This window comes from Oncorhynchus masou, chromosome 26 (genome assembly GCF_036934945.1).
Source record: "Oncorhynchus masou masou isolate Uvic2021 chromosome 26, UVic_Omas_1.1, whole genome shotgun sequence".
Taxonomy (NCBI): Eukaryota; Metazoa; Chordata; class Actinopteri; order Salmoniformes; family Salmonidae; genus Oncorhynchus; species Oncorhynchus masou.
In genome coordinates this window covers 2,774,711-2,797,186 of record NC_088237.1, presented here as the reverse complement: position 1 = coordinate 2,797,186, position 22,476 = coordinate 2,774,711, and the positions used below count along the sequence as shown (strand labels likewise).

The following is a 22,476-nucleotide window of genomic DNA, read 5'->3' as shown; positions in this document are numbered from 1 at the left end:
ATCATGGGATATTGCGTTTAGATTGATGGGGAAATTGTTTTATATAATCAATTTTAGAATGAGGCTGTAACGTAACAAAATATGGAAAAAGTAAAGGGGTCTGAATACATTTCGAATGCACTGTATACTTTTGAATTCATTTGAGTGCTGTGGGTGAGAGTAAATCCGCACATCAGACATCTCAAAGAAACCCACACACACAGCCATGCATGCACACAAACCCACACCAACTCACACCCACACCATACACACAATCCATTCATGTACCTGGTGGTCCGTTGCGTCCCTGAGCTCCTGTGGGTCCAGGCTCTCCTCTGGCCCCCAGGTCACCCGGCAGCCCCTGTTCTCCGGGGATCAGTACCGCCACGGTGAGATCATCTTTCCCCTTAGGCCCTGCAAAACAGTACCATCAAACCTCAGGATAACCACTTAGTGCAACTGCACTTTCTTAGGAAAAAAAGGTGCTATCTAGAACCTAAAAGGGTTCTTTGGCTGTCCCTATAGAAGAATCCTTTGAAGAACCCATTTTGGTTCCAGGAAAAACACTTTTGGGTTCCTATGGGGAGTGTTCAACATGGAACCGAAAAGGGTTCTTCAAAGGATTCTTCTATGGGGACAACAGAAGAAGCATTCTCACATAGGTGTTCCTTTTGTACAGCTGGGAAAGGGCAGTGTGGCGCGCTATTGAGATTGCGTCATCTGTGGATCTGTTGGGGCGGTATGCATATTGGAGTGGGTATGGGGTTTCATTTAGGGAGGTAACCTTCACTTTCTTGGGCATAGGGACTATGGTGGTCTGCTTGACACATGTAGATATTACAGTCATTGACACGGAGAAGTTGAAAATGTCAGTGAAGACACTTGCCAGTCTGTCAGCGCATGCTCGGAATACACGTCCTGGTAATCAGTCTGGCCCCGCTTAAAGGACTTGCTCACATCTGCTACAAAGAGCGTGATCACACAGTTATTCGGAACAGCTGGTGCTCTTATGCATGCTTCAGCGTTGTTTGCCTCGAAGCGAGCATAAAAGGCTGGTAGGGTCGTGTCACTGGGCAGCTCATGGCTGGGTTTCCCTTTGTAGTCCATAATAGTTTGCAAGCCCTGCCACAACCAATGAGCTTCAGAGCCGGTGTAGTAGGATTCAATCTTAGTCCTGTATTGATGCTTTGCCTTTTTGATGGTTCATCTGAGGGCATGGCGGGATTTCTTATAAGCGCCCGGGAATAGTGTACCCGCTCCTTGAAAGCTCTAGCCTTTACCTCGGTGCGGATGTTTCCTGTAATCCATGGCTTCTGGTTGGGATATGTACGTATGGCCACTGTGGTGACGACGACGTCGATGCACTTATTGAAAGAAGCCGGTGATTGAGGTGGTGTATTTCTCAATGCCAATGAACATATTCCAGTCTGTGCTAGCAACACAGTCCTGTTGCGTAGCATTTGCGTCATCTGACCACTTCCATATTGACTGAGTCACTGGTGCTTCCTGCTTTAGTTTTTGCTCGTAAGCAGCAATCAGGAGGATAGAATTATGGTCAGATTTTCTAAATGGAGGGCGAGGGAGAGCTTTGTATGCTTCTCTATGTGTGGAGTAAAGGTGGAGTTTATTTTCCTCTGGTTGCACATGTGACATGCTGGTAGAAATGAAGTAAAACGGATTTAAGTTTGCCTGCATTAAAGTCCCTGGCCACTAGGAGAGACGCTGCTGGATGAGCATTTTCTTGTTAGCTTATGACCTTATCATGAGGTACTCTCCCTCAGGTGAGCAATACCTCGAGACTACCTTAATATTAGACATTGTGCACCAGCTGTTATTGACAAATAGACACCCCTAGTCTTTACCGGACGTAGCTGTTCTGTCCTGCCGATGCACGGAGAATTTGGGCCTTGTCTGGGAGCGAGCAGCATTATATCCTTCGCATTAGACACATTAAATAAAACATCTTTGTCCAGTTCGAGTTGAGTAATCGCTGTTCTGATATTCAGAAGCTCTTTTCGTTCATAAGAGATGGTAGCGTCAACATTATGTACAAAATAAGTTACCAACAATTAAAAAAACACAAAATAGCACAATTGGTTAGGAGCCTGTAAAACGGCAGCCATTTTTACAGAATTCCTGGTCAGTTCGTGTCCATTGGAGGGCCCAACATAACTGTCCATGTGACCTGACCAGGAAAAACTCAGTAACCTAGGTGTGAGTGCTCATCCTACCTGGTGCTCCAGACTGCCCTTTCTGTCCAAGGCAACCTACAGGTCCTGCAGGTCCTGCATCTCCTTTCTGACCTGAAACACCACACATTGTGTCATATATTTGTAAAAAACACAATAAAAAGGACATTGGTTGATTCATTGACACTGATTTAGTAGTTAAGATAACTGCACAAATAAATAACACTACAGTATAGGATGTTGCGAGATGTTTGCTATACAGTAAGAGTTGCTGACTAGAGTATGTTAGCATGTCATTAACAGTCGTGCAAGTATTGCGGTCTACAGTCTACAGACTACAGTCAAATTTTGGATTGCCACAGTAACATTATGGATTGCCTTCCCCCAGATGAAGGTTGCAGCTCTGACCTACAGTATAGTAACATAAATTGCATTCTGAAAGTATGGAGTTTGTTAATAAGGTGTCAGATTGGTTATTACCGTTTGGTCCGATGTCTCCTAACTGTCCCATCTCCCCTTTGACTCCCAAACCACCTGGTCTGCCATCATTACCCTGTGAATACACATCGTATTCAGCACACCCATTCGGTCTTGTGTCAGTTTTGCATTTCCCCCACTACTGGTTAAGATAAGGATTGGGGAGGGGGAAATGGTACTAGATTTGTAGTTAGGGGAAACTTCACCCCTAATTCACGTGTCTGTGTGCAAGGTTACATCTTTATGAATTCTGATTATCGGCTCTTCATGTGTGGACTCTCCCTTGTTACACGTTCACATTGGAAAGGGGCAACAATTTATGTGGATATCTGGCTATCGGTGGGAAGTTGGCCCAAAGTTTATGATGATGTCATCTCACGGAGTCTACCTTAAAGCATAGGTGAGTAATCAGTGGTGTGTGACTCACTGGTCTGCCCTGTACCCCTGTGTCTCCTCTGTACCCAGGTGTACCCAGGAGGCCCATGGCACCTTTGTTCCCTTTATCTCCTTTAAAGCCAGGTCCTGGTGGACCAGGAGGTCCCCGTGGCCCCTGCATACCTAAATACACAGAGGGGGGAGCAGGCTCAGAGGTCATGGAAGCCATGAAGCCAAATAAATTAAACAGACGGCTCTAGTCAGAAGTAGGGAAGAGGGTATCCTTTGTGATGCAGCCTACACACCTTGGGGTCCAGGGACACCATTTTGTCCACGGTCTCCTTTTAGCCCTTCAAAGCACATTCCATCCCGGCCAGGACTTCCAGATAGACCCATAGGACCAGGGGGGCCTGGAGGTCCAATGTCCCCCAAAGGCCCTGAGGGACCAGGAGGGCCAAAGCGGCCAGGTATCCCCACATCCCCCTTAAGTCCTACAGAAACAGTCAGATGTCAGATCAGTGAAGGGATATCTTTTTGTAGCGTTCAACTCTTGGGAAGGAATCATTACCATCTGGTAGCACTATAGGTTGAGAGACCCAGAGCTGCTGAGCCTTGAGGTGACTTTACTAACCCCATTTCACTGTCTTAACATTCTAAACAACATGCCATTTGAACAGAGTAAAAGTTGCTAACTAGCACAGAGATGACAGGAGATATTATTGGTACGCACCCATGGTTTACATGGTATATCATATCGTCATGATGTTGCTCTGTTGGGTGAGGTTTATGACCCCCCCATAAATACCTTTCCCCTTTTTCTCCCCACTCTACAGAATGGACTCTTGGAAAGCCCTTTGTTAACATATTGCAAGTATGGTAGCTTCAAAATGTTGGGGAATGGAACAATATTTCCCATTCTCAACCAGTTGAAAGAGTCCGTTGGCACTTAAAGAATATGTTGTCAGATCAGTTGTTGCCTGGGACATTATATCTGATGATAGGACGACATAAATTGTATCTTGGAAAGTCTACACATTCTATCAGATTCACATGGAATTGTTGTGCAATTTAAATGATTAAATATGAAACTATTTGTGAGAAGATGAAATGTGATTTTAGCTTCTAAATGAGAGAATTGTTTTCATAAGTAAACTTATGCTCACTCAGTGGCCACGCCCAAGTGAACAGACATTGGTTGGAGAGGGATGACACACGCCCTTCACTTCCCCAGTACAAAAGCCCCCCGTGACCACATTCACGTTAGACTAAGCAAACCCTGGCGTGAGCTGTGGTTGCGAATGGTTGAACGACTACTCTATCTAACGGAATTTACATGAGACCAGATCACCTGGAGGTGACGATCAACACGCTGAAATGGTTGTGATGGGGCATAATTAGTGATCGATGTGGCTGTGCATATATATGTAATTCTGTGTGATTATTTAGGCATTTAGTAAATAAATAATAAAGCCAATTTTTGTATTGCTGATTGAACTTGTTAGCCAGGGTTCGTGCATATAACCAAGTACTTTACGACCATCAGAATGAGACTGAATAAGGTGACAATGAATAATTCACTGCTATTGATATAAAAGATATTCAGATCTTTAAGAGAGTGGATCCGGGAGATAACCACTCTATATAAATGAATGCTTTCATTGTACCCCAGGTTATTAATAGTTTAATTGTTGCATGGTTTAATTCAATCACGTAATCAATTAAACGTTAGGTAATCAATTTGATAAAATAGTATGTCATATCATTTTGTCATCGTCAGAGACACGACCCCTATATTGTACAACAAAACACATGCATGCAACTACAGTATGTGGACATCCCTTCAAATTAGTGGATTCAGCTATTTCAGGTACACCCGGTGTATACAATTGAGCACAAAGCTATGCAATCTCCATAGACAAATATTGGTACGGACAACGGTCCGTACTGAAGAGCTCAGTGAATGTCAACTTAGCACCATCACAGAATGCCACCTTTCCAACAAGTCAGTTCGTCAAATTTCTGCCCTGCTAGAGCTGCACCGGTCAACTATAAGTGTTGTTGATGTGAAGTGGAAACGTCTAAGAGCATCAAGCTCACAGAATAGGACCGCCAAGTGCTTAAGCGTGTAACGCATAAAAATTGTCTGTCCTCAGTTGCAACACTCACTACCGAGTTCCAAACTGCCTCTGGAAGCAACGTTAGCACAAGAACTGCTCATCGGGAGCTATATGAAATGGGTCTCCATGGCTGAGCAGCCGCACGCAAACCTAAGATCACCATGTGGAATGCCAAGCGTCGGCTGCAGTGGTGTAAAGCTTGCTGCCATTGGACTTTGGAGAAGTGGAATTGCGTTCTCTGTTTCACCATCTGGCAATCCAATGGACAAATCTGGGTTTGGCGGATGCCAGGAGAACGCTACCTGCCACAATGCAGAGTGCCAACTGTAAAGTTTGGTAGAGAAGAAATAATAGTCTGGGGCTGTTTTTCATGGTTTAGGATAGACCCCTTATCCCTTCCAGTGAAGGGAAATTTAAAGCTACAGCATACAATGACATTCTAAAAGATTCTGTGCCTCCAACGTTGTGGAAACAGTTTGGGGAAGGCCCTTTCCTGTTTCAGCATGTCCCATAAACGAAACAAGGTCCATACAGAAATGGTTTGTTGAGATGGGTGTGGAAGAACTTTACTGTCCTGCACAGAGCCCTGACCTCAACCCCATCGAACGCCTTTGGGATAGATTGGAACGACGATTGCGAGCCAGGCCTTATTGCTTAACATCAGTGCCGACCTCACTAATGCTCTTGTGGCTAAACGGAAAAAGTCCCCGCAGCAATGTTCCAAAATCTCGCGGAAAGCCTTCTCAGAAGAGTGGTGGCAGTTATAGCAGCAAAGGGGGGATCTACTCCAAAATAATGCCCATGATTTTGGAAGGAGATATTCAACAAGCACGTGTCTACATAGTTTTGGCCATGTAGTGTATCTGTGTGTAGCACAGACTCACCAGATTGGCCCGTCTTTCCGTCTGTGCCTTTTGGTCCAATGCCAGGGGCTGTAGAGAGAACAGACACAGATATATAATTTCTGTGAATGTGTAAAGGGCTATTTATATCAAAAGTTTTTCAATTTTCGCATTTTAAATTCAAATCACTTTCTGGATTGACTGACTTCAATTGGAATTGACCCCAACCCTGGAGGGAGTGTTTTACAATGTTAGAAAAAAAGGTGTTATCTAGAACCTAAAAGTGTTATTCGGCTGTCCCCATAGGATAACTCTTTGGAGTTATACATGGTTCCAGGTATAACCTTTTTGGTTCTACTTGGAACCAAAAAGTCATGTCCTATGAGGATAGCCGAAGAACCCTTTTGGATCCCTTTTATCTGAATGTAGTAGGGTTCTCTGACCTCCCATGTCTCCTTTCTCTCCTGCTGGGCCAGGGATGCCATCTCTACCCTGGGAACCTCTGGGGCCTGCAGTCCCTGGGTCACCAGCCAATCCTGGGCTCCCTGTGACACAGAGGCAGTGCTTAATAGGATCACAAACACACACAGACAGAAAGTCTAATGGCATTTCAGTAGGTGTGGACATGCATTATAAATGACCTTGCAGGCCATTCTGGCCATGACAGCCAGCATTGCCTGGGAGACCATTAATGCCCTTCTCCCCGGCTGGTCCCGGAGGTCCTAAGAAAGACGTGAGATACAGATACCGTGAGAATAAATAAAGTGTGTGTGTGTGAGTGCATTTGTGCATGTGTGTGGAAAGTTATTTTTGCAGTAGTTATTATAAATTCGTTCCTGAGGAGGTTGTGTGGGTTTGCATGTACGAAACAGTGATTGTTATTCGGTGGGCGACAGAGACCTCGTGATCCCTGTAGTCCTTCTCTTCCCTTGGGACCTGTGGGGCCGATGGCCCCCAGGGTTCCGAACCTCCCCGCTACACCCATCTCCCCCTTCTCTCCTGGAAAACCTGGAAACCCTGGCACTCCCTGAAAGAAAGAGGAAGAGAGATATGAGAATGAGAAAGTGAGAAGAAAAGAAAGAAAGAATGCAAGAGAGGAGAGGAGTTTTTCCTGGTCAGGTCAGGTGGTGTCAGGAAAAAAAACAGGCCCCTCACGGGTTCTGTACTCGGTTTTCACCTTTTCTCCTTGTCGTCCTTTAGCTCCTGGTCCAGGGAGGCTGGGCTCTCCTTTCACTCCATTTACTCCATTTGGACCTGGTCTTCCCGATGAACCAGGCTCTCCACGACCTCCTGTTCCCCCTTTCTCACCCTTTACACCTAGTCAGCAAGGACACAAACCTGAATAGGGTGAAGTTACCCCTAGACGCTGATCTTGGGTCAGTCTTGCACTTCCCCCTCCAATGGTTATGGTTAGGATTCAGGGAGGGGAAGCTGATCCTAGATCTGTATCTAGGGAAACTTCGACACAAACCTGGGAGTGTCGTTCTGTATATGTCAAGCCTCTAAAAAGACTGATTATGTATGAGAAAATATAATATTTTTAAGTATGTGAAATGTAGAACATTTTGTATGCTTTAAATGCCAGGATGTCATATTAATTTCAGCTTTTCATCTACATGTAGTAGGAATTTGTTGTATGCTACTGAGGAAGAGAATCTTGTTTTCAGACCCATGTGTTTTTGACAACAGCTGATAATTAGCAAGGGGAAACGCTATACCAAAATGAATGAATGGCGAGAAACAATGCAAATGCGCATTAGATGACATTTTTACGATTAAGTTCTAAATAATATGTAGTACGATTAGTACACAGTATGTAGGTTTTAGTAAGTAGTCGGCAAGGCAGATTCTGGACACAGCCTGTTTCGCTATAATTTTGAGTATGTTACCTGGCACACCCATATCTCCTGCGACTCCAGGATTTCCATTGAAACCAGGACTTCCTTTCTGGCCATCTCTGCCTGGGTCGCCAACAGCACCTACAAGAAAAGTGTGAGGTAAAAATATTAGTAATAAATAATTGTCTTTGGGGATTAATAAAGTGTCCTCAATCAAATTGAATAGCTAGGCATGGTAGTGATTTATTAAGAAGAGGGGTAGCGGGTAGGCAATTGAAACAGGTTTTTTTTCAATACTGTGTCACGGTGCTTGGTACCTTGCGGCCCGGCGCTCCCGGGAATCCCATCCTTGCCACTGGCTCCATTGTGCCCTATCACACCTAGATCTCCTTTGGCACCTGTTAAGCCCCTTAGACCTGGAGAAAGGAGAGCAGAGTCAGAGGTCAGGGGTCACTAGATCTAAAAGGGCTTAACACATTTTGGGACAGTATAACCATCATACAATTCAGAAGAAAATCTATATTGCTATCATAAATAATCTCTTCATTAATCCCCAAAAGAGAAATTGTCAACAACATCAAATACATTTCCAATGTACTGCAAAGGCACGTTGAGACATCTTGCATTAATTAGTTGTTACATCTTAATTTGAAAATAGCCCTCACAACAGGAAATATTGTTTGTTACGCTCAGGAACAGAGCATTACTCTCAAACAATTTTTCAGATTCAGAAACAAAATATTGCTATTATCAATGAGGACAGTATATTTTTCTTCTGATGAAAACAGTACAGCAGTTTTGGTATTGACCAACATACAATGGTTGCTCCACTAAAGGTTTTGCGATTATGCTGCAGTACTTAAAGGGGTAATTTGTGGTTTAGTATGGTACCCTGCATCACCACTTTATTGCTCCAGACCAGAGCAAGGGGGAGTTAGAGCACTGAGTTAGAGCACTGATTATGCTTTTGGGTCCCACTGTGTCTCTAACTGATAGTGAATGGGTGACATAAACCTAAATAGAAACTGATAATTGTGCACGACTTCAGTATTACTTGCTAAAACTGTTGTTACACTAAGGTTTTTATTATTTTATTTGTTAGGATTATTTTGTTCTTGCTGTAGTATTGTATCCCACTCCCGACCAGTCACATTGTACAGTGCCAGAGTGGTGCAATGGTCTAAGACACTGCATAGCAGTGCAAACTATGTTGCTACAGATGCTGGTTCAATACCTGTGCTGGCCTCAACTGAGAGATCACTGTAGGCTTTTGGTATTTCTCCCTCTAAAAACAATTCTAAAATATTCTTGATAACAAACTGCTTTATTTACAAATTTGCAACACTGTCTCAACCCCTGTTCAAGAATGGCCTTTTTCTTGCTAATTTTACGTTATTTGAAAACAAAATCTCCAAAATATTGTTACTATTAATTTAGAATTATATAAAAGCCCCATGGATATTCTTACAGATATATTATTAACCCTGTTATTAGCAGGACAATATATATTGGTCATGGCTCCCGCACTCAATGGGATTGCCTTGCAGTTCTCCAGCTGTATCCGTGGCAATAGCGGTGGGTGCTCGAGGTTCAAGGCATGAGGGCAGGGGGCAAGGGATGGGCCGCAGAGCCAAGACAGACCTAGCCCATGGGGAATGGAGGAGGGCAGAGGAGGGTAGCACACTGGGAAGCACAGAGCAACACTTTAAGGGGCATTGCACTAATAATGGCGCTGACTAGGGAAACGCTCCAGATGGAGGGAAGGGGGAGAATTCTATCGTCAAATATATTTCTAAGTTAAGTATTATTATTATTATTATTATTATTATGTATCACATCCAAACATGATTGGGAATCCCACAGTGCGATGCAAAATTGGTGCAGCGTTTCTCTCCCTCTAAAAACAGAAATAAATGTTTTGGCCTTTACAAATGTTATTTTGTCCTTTATTCAGGATTAGAAACACTCACTTTCATTTTTTGAAAGCGAAATAACCTCCAAAATATTGTTACATATTATCAAGTTGATGGCACATTCATATAGCATCACCTACATAAAGCTGAGTGACTCACTCATTCATGGCTTTGGATCAAAATTAGTACCAACATTCTTTCTGATAGTCTTTAATAAATAAATGTTTTGGTTATCCTGACCTGGACACCATGTACAGTATTATAATAGCCCATCATGTGCTATTAGCAGGACAATATACTTTTACCTGTATTTTGATACTTTGTGGATGGGGCCTCCTCAGTGGTGCAGCGGTCACCACATCGCAATGCTAAATTGCGTTGCTCCAAATACCTGTGTCAGTCGAACACCGGGAGACCCATGAGGCGGCTTTTGCTTATAATTTAGAATCCTCCAATACTCTATATGTAATTATTGGTGGAGAGTCATGTCATATTTTGTCATATTAACATGAGTCTCACTAGTGTTGAGTAATGTGCTGTTAAAAGTGGTGTAGGCCTTATTTATTTATAGAGCATATTGAAGTTAGAAGCAATAGGATTTGAAGCAATTATCTACCCGCTGTGGTCAACTATTTTAGCATCGTTTTGCGCTGCTCAGAGACAAGCATCCGGACTGGTCTTGATAAATCTTGAGATTTTTATTTTGACTGAATCTTCATTTGGGTATTGGTTAGACTCAAATTATGGTGTAGAAATGTTATGCTCTTAGTGTAACCTTTATTTAACAAGGCAAGTCAGTTAAGAACACATTTTTATTTACAATGACAGCCTACTCCTTGCTCCCATCAGGGAATTAAACATCGTGCCCCTCTCATGCCCACACGACACAGGGATTCTTTAGCTAAATATCCCAGGACTGTGTAGCCTACTCCCGACAGTCAAGTTGTACAGCTCCATATTTTCCATTCCATCCTAACGGAAACCCAGAGGGTTTTTCATTTTTCTTGGACTATAAACACCATAATTAATCAAATGAACCCCAAACTCTAAAAGTAATTGGAAAGGTAGATACAAATTATTTTTGACATTGTAGTTACAGTAAAGAATGTAAACAAAATGTAAACAAGATGCTGCATGTTTATTTACAGTAGTGATGGACAGCTGGTGGCATTTTGAAAACAGGTTTTCAAACACTTGTAGCTCGACTATCAGGACAATAGACTCTTTATAGCCCGGCTACTGTATGCAATGCTTAACTTCTTCGATATAGGGGGTGCTCTTTTAATTTTTGGATAAAAAAACGTTCCCGTTTTAAACAAGATATTTTGTCACGAAAAGATGCTCGACTATGCATATAATTGACAGCTTTGGAAAGAAATCTCTTTTCGATTTTTAATTCGATTATACCTCCCGGTATCCTGCCACACCCAATGTGATACGGAATCGCTATTATTTTGAATTTTTATAACACATTCAAGAACCTCCAGAAGCTAACCAGCTAACTAGCTACAAGCTATTTTGTCATTGTTAGCCACTGCTAGCGGCTTTTACCTTCTGCACAGCCAGCCAGTTTTTATTTACCTGGATAATACTCGCCAGTCTCGCTTCCCTGCCCCATCCACCGCTGCGCCCTGGACACTGATCACTTGGCTACATAGCTGATGCATGCTGTACTGTCCATTTATCACGGTACTCCATTCTGCTTGTCTATGTTTTATCTGTCGGCCCCAGCCGAAACTCAGGCTCTGTGTGTAGTTAATCCGACCCTCCCTGCCTTGTCAACGCCATTTTACCTGCTGTTGTTGTGCTAGCTGATTAGCTGTTGTTGTCTCACCTACTGTTTTAGCTAGCTCTCCCAATTCAACACCTGTGATTACTGTATGCCTCGCTGTATGTCTCTCTCAAATGTCAATATGACTTGTATACTGTTGTTCAGGTTAGTTATCATTGCTTTAGTTTACAATGGAGCCCCTAGTTCCACTCTTCATACCCCTGATACCCCCTTTGTCCCACCTCCCACACATGCGGAGACCTCACTCATTACAACCAGCATATCCAGAGATACAACCTCTCTCATCATCACCCAGTGCCTGGGCTTACCTCCGCTGTACCCGCAGCCCACCATACCCCTGTCTGCGCATTATGCCCTGAATATATTCTACCATGCCCAGAAATCTGCTCCTTTTATTCTTTGTCTCCAACGCTCTATGCGACCAGTTTTGATAGCCTTTAGCCGCACCCTCATACTACTCCTCCTCTGTTCCGCGGGTGATGTGGAGGTAAACCCAGGCCCTGCATGTCCCCAGGCACCCTCATTTGTTGACTTCTGTGATCGAAAAAGCCATGGTTTTATGCATGTCAACATCAGAAGCCTCCTCCCTAAGTTTGTTTTACTCACTGCTTTAGCACACTCTGCTAACCCTGATGTCCTTGACGTGTCTGAATCCTGGCTCAGGAAGGCCACCAAAAATTCTGAGATTTCCATACCCAACTATGACATTTTCCGTCAAGATAGAACAGCCAGAGGGGGAGGAGTTGCAGTCTACTGCAGAGATAGCCTGCAAAGTAATGTCATACTTTCCAGGTCCATACCCAAACAGTTTGAACTACTAATCTTAAAAATTACTCTCTCCAGAAATAAGTCTCTCACTGTTGCCGCCTGCTACCGACCCCCCTCAGCTCCCAGCTGTGCCCTGGACACCATTTGTGAATTGATCGCCCCCCATCTGGCTTCAGAGTTTGTTCTGTTATGTGACCTAAACTGGGATATGCTTAACAAGGCCGGCAGTCCTAGAATCTAAGCTCGATGCCCTCAATCTCACACAAATCATCAAGGAACCCACCAGATACAACCCTATATCTGTAAACAAGGGCACCCTCATAGACGTCATCCTGACCAACTGGCCCTCCAAATACACCTCCGCCGTCTTCAACCAGGATCTCAGCGATCACTGCCTCATTGCCTGTATCCGCTACGGAGCCGCAGTCAAACGACCACCCCTCATCACTGTCAAACGCTCCCTAAAACACTTCTGTGAGCAGGCCTTTCTAACCGCCCTGGCCCGGGTATCCTGGAAGGACATTGACCTCATCCCGTCAGTTGAGGATGCCTGGTCATTCTTTAAAAGTAACTTCCTCACCATTTTAGATAAGCATGCTCCGTTCAAAAAATACAGAACTAAGAACAGATATAGCCCTTGGTTCACTCCAGACCTGACTGCCCTCGACCAGCACAAAAACATCCTGTGGCGGACTGCAATAGCATCGAATAGTCAGCCGCGATATGCAACTGTTCAGGGAAGTCAGGAACCAATACACGCAGTCAGTCAGGAAAGCTAAGGCCAGCTTCTTCAGGCAGAAATGTGCATCCTGTAGCTCCAACTCCAAAAAGTTCTGGGACACTGTGAAGTCCATAGAGAACAAGAGCACCTCCTCCCAGCTGCCCACTGCACTGAGGCTAGGTAACGCGGTCACCACCGATAAATCCATGATTATCGAAAACTTCAACAAGCATTTCTCAACGGCTGGCCATGCCTTCCGCCTGGCTACTCCAAACTCGGCCAACAGCTCCGCCCACTATCCGCCGCCATTGTCGCAACCCCTATTACCAGCCTGTTCAACCTCTCTTTCATATCGTCTGAGATCTCCAAGGATTGGAAAGCTGCCGCAGTCATCCCCCTCTTCAAAGGGGGAGACACCCTGGACCCAAACTGTTACAGACCTATATCCATCCTGCCCTGCCTATCTTCGAAAGCCAAGTCAACAAACAGGTCACTGACCATCTCAAATCACACCGTACCTTCTCCGCTGTGCAAGTTTCCGAGCCGGTCACGGGTGCACCTCAGCCATGCTTAAGGTACTAAACGATACCATAACGGCCATCGATAAAAGACAGTACTGTGCAACCGTCTTCATCGACCTTGCCAAGGCTTTCGACTCTGTCAATCACCATATTCTTATCGGCAGACTCAGTAGCCTTGGTTTTTCTGATGATTGCCTTGCCTGGTTCACCAACTACTTTGCAGACAGAGTGCAGTGTGTCAAATCGGAGGGCATGCTGTCCAGTCCTCTGGCAGTCTCTATGGGGGTGCCACAGGGTTCAATTCTCGGGCCGACTCTTTTCTCTGTATATATCAATGATGTTGCTCTTGCTGCAGGCGATTCCCTGATCCACCTCTACGCAGACGACACCATTCTATATACTTCCGGCCTGTCCTTGGACACTGTGCTATCTAACCTCCAAACAAGCTTCAATGCCATACAACACTCATTCCGTGGCCTCCAACTGCTCTTAAACGCTAGTAAAACCAAATGCATGCTTTTCAACCGTTCGCTGCCTGCACCCACACGCCTGACTAGTATCACCACCCTGGATGGTTCCGACCTTGAATATGTGGACATCTATAAGTACCTAGGTGTCTGGCTAGACTGTAAACTCTCCTTCCAGACTCATATCAAACATCTCCAATCGAAAATCAAATCTAGAGTCGGCTTTCTATTACGCAACAAAGCCTCCTTCACTCACGCTGCCAAACTTACCCAAGTAAAACTGACTATCCTACCGATCCTCGACTTCGGCGACATCATCTACAAAATAGCTTCCAACACTCTACTCAGCAAACTGGATGCAGTTTATCACAGTGCCATCCGTTTTGTCACTAAAGCACCTTATACCACCCACCACTGCGACTTGTATGCTCTAGTCGGCTGGCCCTCGCTACATATTCGTCGCCAGACCCACTGGTTCCAGGTCATCTACAAGTCCATGCTAGGTAAAGCTCCGCCTTATCTCAGTTCACTGGTCACGATGGCAACACCCACCCGTAGCACGCGCTCCAGCAGGTGTATCTCACTGATCATCCCTAAAGCCAACACCTCATTTGGCCGCCTTTCGTTCCAGTTCTCTGCTGCCTGTGACTGGAACGAATTGCAAAAATCGCTGAAGTTGGTGACTTTTATCTCCCTCACCAACTTCTGCTGTCTGAGCAGCTAACCGATCGCTGCAGCTGTACATAGTCTTATCGGTAAATTGCCCCAGAACTAATGCTACAGGCGAAACCAAGATGACATTTCATACAGGAAATGCCCCAGATTTTGAATGCGCTGTGTTCCAATGTCTCCTTATATGGCTGTGAATGCGCAAGGAATGAGCCTACACTTTCTGTCGTTTCCCCAAGGTGTCTGCAGCATTGTGACGTATTTGTAGGCATATCATTGGAAGATTGACCATAAGAGACTACATTTACCAGGTGTCCGCCTGGTGTCCTCCGGCGAAATTATTGCGTAATCTCCAGCTGCATGCACGTTTCCATTTGGTTCAGAAGAGAAAGGCAACTGCCACGAATGATTTATCATCGAAAAGATATGTGAAAAACACCTTGAGGATTGATTCTAAACAATGTTTGGCATGTTTCTGTCGATATTATGGAGTTAATTTGGGAAAACATTTGGCGTTGTAATGACTGAATTTTCTGTTTTTTTTCTTAGCCAAACGTGATGAACAAAACGGAGCGATTTCTCCTACACAAATAATATTTTTGGAAAAACTGAACATTTGCTATCTAACTGAGAGTCTCCTCATTGAAAACATCCAAAGTTCTTCAAAGGTAGATGATTTTATTTGAATGCTTTTCTTGTTTTTGTGAAAATGTTGCCTGCTGAATCCTAGGCTTAATGCTATGCTAGCTATCAATACTCTTACACAAATGCTTGTGTAGCTATGGTTGAAAAGCATATTTTGAAAATCTGAGCTGACTAAGCATGTGTGCCAACATATTTATTTCATTTAATTTGCGATTTTCAAAAATAGTTAACGTTGCGTTATGCTAATGAGCTTGAGGCTATGATTACGCTCCCGGATACGGGATTGCTCGACGCTAGAGGTTAAGTAATCTGAACTATTACATTTCTAACTCAAAAAGCCGTAGTGTTTAGAGCATTGGGCCTGTAACCGAAAGGTTGCTAGATTGAATCCTTGAGCTGATAGGGTCAAAATCTGTCATTCTGCACCTGAACAAGGCAGTTAACCCACTGTTACTAGGCCGTCATTGTAAATAAGAATTTGTTCTTAACTGACTTGCCTATTTAAAATAATAAAAAAATAATACAAGGACAGGCTACTCCTTCCTCCTGTCAGGGAATTGAACCCCAGTTGCCTGCATGACACAGTGATTCTTTAGCTAAATAGCCCAGCACTGTAGCCAACCGTCACATTGCACAGTGCTATATTTTCTGTTCCATCCTAAAGGGTTTTTCGTTTTTTTTTCTTGGAATAGAAACACCATAATATTAATCAAATAAATTAAGCGCCATTTCTTAAAATCAGTCCCATATACTATGTTCTTACAAAAAAAGTTTTTAAATTCTATAGTACAGCCACTATTGAAGGCTATCAAATGCTTCTCAAAGATGCCCTCACTAACTAGCATTAATGGTACCAGTGGTTGGCACTTAAATAACGTGCAATAGAATTCTGCGGCACCACGCAAGCTGTGCTGCAGTACGTTGCAACTTTTAAAGGACAAACCACTGTAAATGTTTCTAAAAACTCAAGGGGAGAAGGGAATAGCGTACTACAGATACTGTGTGTAAGTCTATAAAGACAGGGTGCTGCTAATGTTCTAGAATCAGCATTGGAGTTTATAGTGTTGATTGGGGGTAGGGGTCATTCAGAGACCGACCTCTAGGTCCTGGGTCCCCAGGGTCCCCAGGGACCTCGATGTATGTTGTGACTCCAATATCGCCAGGAGCCCCAGAATCTCCCACAGGTCCCCTGGCTCCTACACGGCCCTTCACCCCATCAGCACCCATCAGACCTGGAGACAGCAATCATTATCATCAACATCATCATCATCATCATAGCGTGTGTGTGTGCATAAAAGTATTGGACGGTTCTACCTTTAGGGCCAAGTCGTCCCCCTGGTCCTGGGCCTCCATCTGGTCCTGGTGTACCACACGCTCCTGATGGCCCCATGTCTCCTCTCAGGCCTTGGAGAACACACACACAGGTTCATAACAGTTTATCACACAATGGCACATTATCTTCTTCATCTTAAAACAACAGTGGTCTAACCTGGTACCCCAGGTACACCATCTCTTCCTCTGAATCCATTCAGGCCGGCAGCCCCCCCAGGTCCTGGGGGTCCATCAAACCCGGGCCGTCCAAACGGCCCAATCAATCCTGGGGCCCCTCTGCCAGGCAGACCTGAATCGCCCTGCACGCCCTTCTGTCCTCTGGTCCCTGAAGCATGTAGAGATCCAAGGATACATAGAGAGGAGAGTGAGATGGGGGAGAGGAGAAAAAGAAAGGGGGAGAGGACAGAGAGATGGGGGAGAGGAGAAAAAAGGGGGAGAGAACAGAGAGACAGAGGAGAAGAGAGAAAGAAAGGGGAGAGGAGAACAAGACAGCAGGGAGAGGAGAAAGGGGGAAAGGAGAGAACAACCAGAGAGGAGTTTATGAGAGTGTCATACATGTATGTACAGTAGTCACAGCTAGAACTTTTATGAGCAGTGTTCTGACAGAGATGCTTACAAGAATCTCAAATATAAAATATATTTTGATTTGTTTAACACTTTTTTGGTTACTACATGATTTCAGATGTGTTATTTCATAGTTTTGACAATGTAGAAAATAGTCAAAATAAAGAAAAACCCTTGAATGAGTAGGTGTTCTAAAACCTTTGACTGGTAGTGTACATTCTGGGATAAAAAAACAAAAGGGCATCCTTTGCCACTTGTTTCGGTAAACAGCTGAGTTGTGGTGCTAAGTATATGTACCTGTTAAGCCAATGATTCCTTTGAGACCTACAGCCCCCGGAGTGCCTGGAATGCCTAGCGTACACTCCCCAGCAACCCCAGGCAGACCAGGCAAGCCCTCAGCACCTTTACTGCCTGAGGATAGACAGAAGCAACAATCAGACTGTGTGTGTGGGTGTGTGTGGGTGTGTGTGTGTGTCTACTCACCTCTGTCTCCCTGTGGACCATCTCTTCCTGGTAGGCCAGGCGATCTCCCAAGCCCAGGCAGACCAGAGTCTCCAGTCAGCCCCAGAGAACCATCCTCCCCTGGGGGGCCTGGTCTACCTGGCAGCCCTGGGAGCCCTGGTCTGAAATCACCCTAAAAACCCAGACAATACAGAATGACTATGTATGGACACACAAAGACAGCCCACAGTAGGACACACACACGCACGCGTTTGCACTCACAAACTCATTCAAACACACTCATGCATGTGCACACACACACAAAATGTTTGTGCTCCACTGACCTTAGGACCTGGCATCCCGGGAGCTCCGGATGGTCCTGGTCGTCCCATACTACCAATCCCTGGGGCACCAGCAACCCCCGGCTGGCCCTTCTCACCTGAGAGGGAAACAGTCTCATGACTGAATCTGTACATGAGCTCCATCTGCAGTTTTTCTCAATCACGTACAAGCATTTTTGGAACAGTGTAGTTCGAAGATACGTTGCCTTCTCTAAACAGCAAATACTTTCATCAAAACTATAAGATACTGTTAATTAAGCAAATACATGAATCATAAGAACTGCCTACAAAAAAGATTAAGACATCAATGAAATGAGTCTGTCTTAAAAAAAATCATATTTAATCAATATCACTAAACCATGATGATCAAAATTGGAAATAAAAATATCAGAAAGTGTAGAATTATGGGAAATTCTTCTCCTTTTATGCATTTTTCATTATTTTTTCTAAATTTTACCTTTACTTAACCAGGCAAGTCAGTTAAGAACACATTCTTATTTTCAATGATGGCCTGGGAACAGTGGGTTAACTGCCTGTTCAGGGGCAGAATGACAGATTTGTACCTTGTCAGCTTGGGGGTTTGAACTCACAGCCTTCTGGTTGCTAGTCCAACACTCTAGGCACTAGGCTACCCTGCCCCCCCATTAAATGTTTACATTTAACGTGGTTATATCCTTGGGTTGGAGGGTTTAGGGTCATTAAATAAATACAACAGTCGCAAGACAGGACTTTAAATAGGCCTATGGCATGTCAAGGGAACTGTAGCTTACTGTTTAGATGGGTTAAATGGAAACTGAAATCTGGACATTGACTAACCAGAATAACCTACTGTTTTTTGGCAAACTCCAAAGTCCTCTAATAATACTAGTCCCATGTGAATCGACATTCCTGTGTTTTGAGAGAAATTTCAGTTTTACAGGTGTTGCTCAGTGTTTGAGCAAGAAAACAATAACTGATTTGATAAATTTAACAAAGTGCTGCGTGCAGCCTATATATGAAGGCCTTACATGTATCAACTTTCACAGTGAATGCTTTTGTTTATACGTTTTGTGCGAATGAATTGAACATTGCCAAGTGCATCATAAAATATTGTGCCTATTTAATGCAACCTTTGTTGTTAATAGATCGCAAATCAGCATACAACTGAGCTAAACAAGTACACTTTCTCAACTATTGCCTAAAAACGCATATCAAGTGCAAGTTAGCTGTTTAGCTCACATCTGAAAGCTGCTGGGCATTTAGGACTTCTTCTACTGCGGATCGCTAAAATATGCTAATGTTTATGATCCCACTTGCTCAATTAAAACATTTTGCCGACACTATTAGATGGTTTGGTATGATTAGGAAACTTGGGAACCAAGCTCGAGTTCAGTGTAGCCTGACAAAAGAGAAGCTACATGTATCTAATTATACAGTGGGGCAAAAAAAGTATTTAGTCAGCCACCAATTGTGCAAGTTTTCCCACTTAAAAAGATGAGAGAGGCCTGTAATTTTCATCATAGGTACACTTCAACTATGAAGGACAAAATTAGGAAAAAAATCCAGAAAATCACATTGTAGGATTTTTAATGAATTTATTTGCAAATTATGGTGGAAAATAAGTATTTGGTCACCTACAAACAAGCAAGGTTTCTGGCTCTCACAGACCTGTAACTTCTTCTTTAAGAGGCTCATCTGTCCTCCACTCGTTACCTGTATTAATGGCACCTGTTTGAACTTGTTATCAGTATAAAAGACACCTGTCCACAACCTCAAACAGTCACACTCCAAACTCCACTATGACCAAGACCAAAGAGCTGTCAAAGGACACCAGAAACAAAATTGTAGACCTACACCAGGCTGGGAAGACTGAATCTGCAATAGGTAAGCAGCTTGGTTTGAAGAAATCAACTGTGGAAGCAATTATTAGGAAATGGAAGACATACAAGACCACTGATAATCTCCCTCGATCTGGGGCTCAACACAAGATCTCACCCTGTGGGGTCAAAATGATCACAAGAACGGTGAGCAAAAATCCCAGAACCACACAGGGGGACCTAGTGAAAGACCTGCAGAGAGCTGGGACCAAAGTAACAAAGCCTACCATCAGTAACACACTACGCTGCCAGGGACTCAAATCCTGCAGTGCCAGACGTGTCCCCCTGCTTAAGCCAGTACATGTCCAGGCCCGTCTGAAGTTTGCTAGAGAGCATTTGGATGATCCAGAAGAAGATTGGGAGAATGTCATATGGTAAGATGAAACCAAAATATAACTTTTTGGTAAAAACTCAACTCGTCGTGTTTGGTTGACAAAGAATGCTGAGTTGCATCCAAAGAACACCATACCTACTGTGAAGCATGGGGGTGGAAACATCATGCTTTGGGGCTGTTTTTCTGCAAAGGGACCAGGACGACTGATTTGTGTAAAGGAAAGAATGAATGGGGCCATGTATCGTGAGATTTTGGGTGAAAACCTCCTTCCATCAGCAAGGGCATTGAAGATGAAACGTGGCTGGGTCTTTCAGCATGACAATGATCCCAAACACACCGCCTGGGCAACGAAGGAGAGGCTTCGTAAGAAGCATTTCAAGGTCCTGGAGTGGCCTAGCCAGTCTCCAGATCTCAACCCCATAGAAAATCTTTGGAGGGAGTTGAAAGTCCGTGTTGCCCAGCAACAGCCCCAAATCATCACTGCTCGAGAAGAGATCTGCATGGAGGAATGGGCCAAAATACCAGCAACAGTGTGTGAAAACCTTGTGAAGACTTACAGAAAATGCTTGACCTCTGTCATTGCCAACAAAGGATATATAACACAGTATTGAGATAAACGTTTGTTATTGACAAAATACTTATTTTCCACCATAATTTGCAAATAAATTCATAAAAAATCCTACAATGTGATTTTCTGGATTTTTTTTCTCATTTTGTCTGTCATTGTTGAAGTGTACCTATGATGAAAATTACAGGCCTCTCTCATATTTTTAAGTGGGAGTACTTGCACAATTGATGGCTGACTAAATACTTTTTTGCCCCACTGTATGTGCACAATGCTCCCCATCCAACCTGACACAGCTTGAGAGGATCTGCAGAGAAGAATGGGAGAAACTACTCAAATACAGGTGTGCCATGCTTGAAGTGTCATACCCAAGAAGACTGGAGGCTGTAATTGCTGCCAAAGGTGCTTCAACAAAGTACTGCATAAAGGGTCTGAATACTTACACTACCGTTCAAAAGTTTGCAGTCACCTAGAAATGTCCTTGTTTTCCATGAAAACATACATGAAATTAGTTGCAATATGAATATGAAATATAGTCATGACGTTGACAAGGTAATAAATAATGATTTTTCATTTAAATGTGTTCTTCCAACTTTGCTTTCGTAAAAGAATCCTCAATTTGAGCAGTTACAGCCTGGCAGACCTTTTGTCACACATCCGCCAAAATCGTCTCCTCTCCTTGTTCGGGCGGCGTTTGGCGGTCAATGTCACCGGCTTTCTCGCCATCGCCGCTCCATTTTTCCATTGTTCCATTTGTTTTGTCTTGTTCCCTGCACACCTGGTTTTCATTCCCTAATCACATTACATGTATTTATTCCTCTGTTCCCCTCCATGTCTTTATGTGAAATTGTTTTGTTACGTGTTGCGTGTGTACGCGCCAGGCTGGGTTTTTCCTGTTATTTTCCGTGGTATTTCACGAAGGTTGGTTATTGTAACGTTGTGCTAATTTTTATGACTGTTTCGCGCCTTGCACTTTTTCCTTTGGCTGGAGGTCTTGACGCAGTGGCGTCCGTCTGTTTACTTGCCTCTGCTGTTCACAACTCTCTGCTAACCTGCACCTGACTTCTCCTCCGGTAGCACTCACCGTGACACCTTTGGCAGTGTAGTTGTCAATTTCTTGGGGTAATCTGAAGAGATTTCACCCCATGCTACTGAAGCACCTCCGACAAGTTGGATTGGCTTGATGGGTACTCCTTTACGTACCATGCGGTCAAGCTACTCCCACAACAGCTCAATAGGTTTAAGATCTGGTGACTGTGCTGCCCACTCTATTATAGACAGAATACCAGTTGACTTCTTCTTCCCTAAATAGTTCTTGCATAGTTTGGAGCTGTGCTTTGGGACATTGTCCTGTTATAGGAGGAAATTGGCTCCAATTAAGTGCTGTCCACAGGGTATTGCATGGTATTGCAAAATGGAGTGATCGCCTTCCTATTTCAAGATCCATTTTACCCTGTACAAATCTTCCACCTTACCACCACCAAAGCACCCCCAGACGATCACATTGCCTCCACCATGCTTAACAGATGGCATGAAGCACTCCTCCAGCATCTTAGATTTTTTTCTGCGTCTCACGAATGTTCTTCTTTGTGATCTGAACACTTCAAACTTAGATTTGTCTATCCATAACACTTTTTTCCAATCTTCCTCTGTCCAGTGTTCTTTTTTCCATCTTAATGTTTTCTTCTTTATTGGCCAGTCTGAGATACAGCTTTTTCTTTGCAACTTTG

The 22,476-nt window shown here is 43.8% G+C and overlaps 1 protein-coding gene across 2 annotated transcripts in view; it reads right to left on the bottom strand.

Moving 5' to 3' along the window:
* col4a3 (collagen, type IV, alpha 3) overlaps nt 1-22,476 on the bottom strand; it is a 142,935-nt gene that overhangs the window by 11,180 nt on the left and 109,279 nt on the right. For both annotated transcript variants that reach the window (XM_064938105.1, XM_064938106.1), the window contains 18 exons: nt 17,995-18,089; nt 17,693-17,843; nt 17,507-17,620; nt 16,803-16,970; nt 16,628-16,717; nt 16,411-16,545; nt 8,135-8,233; nt 7,869-7,958; nt 7,157-7,296; nt 6,880-7,006; nt 6,621-6,701; nt 6,423-6,524; nt 6,022-6,069; nt 3,326-3,511; nt 3,073-3,203; nt 2,649-2,721; nt 2,211-2,282; nt 268-393 (listed from right to left, as the gene is read on the bottom strand). In XM_064938105.1, coding sequence (XP_064794177.1) covers nt 268-393; nt 2,211-2,282; nt 2,649-2,721; nt 3,073-3,203; nt 3,326-3,511; nt 6,022-6,069; nt 6,423-6,524; nt 6,621-6,701; nt 6,880-7,006; nt 7,157-7,296; nt 7,869-7,958; nt 8,135-8,233; nt 16,411-16,545; nt 16,628-16,717; nt 16,803-16,970; nt 17,507-17,620; nt 17,693-17,843; nt 17,995-18,089 — 2,028 coding nt within the window. The remainder of the gene's footprint in view (nt 1-267; nt 394-2,210; nt 2,283-2,648; nt 2,722-3,072; nt 3,204-3,325; nt 3,512-6,021; nt 6,070-6,422; nt 6,525-6,620; nt 6,702-6,879; nt 7,007-7,156; nt 7,297-7,868; nt 7,959-8,134; nt 8,234-16,410; nt 16,546-16,627; nt 16,718-16,802; nt 16,971-17,506; nt 17,621-17,692; nt 17,844-17,994; nt 18,090-22,476) is intronic.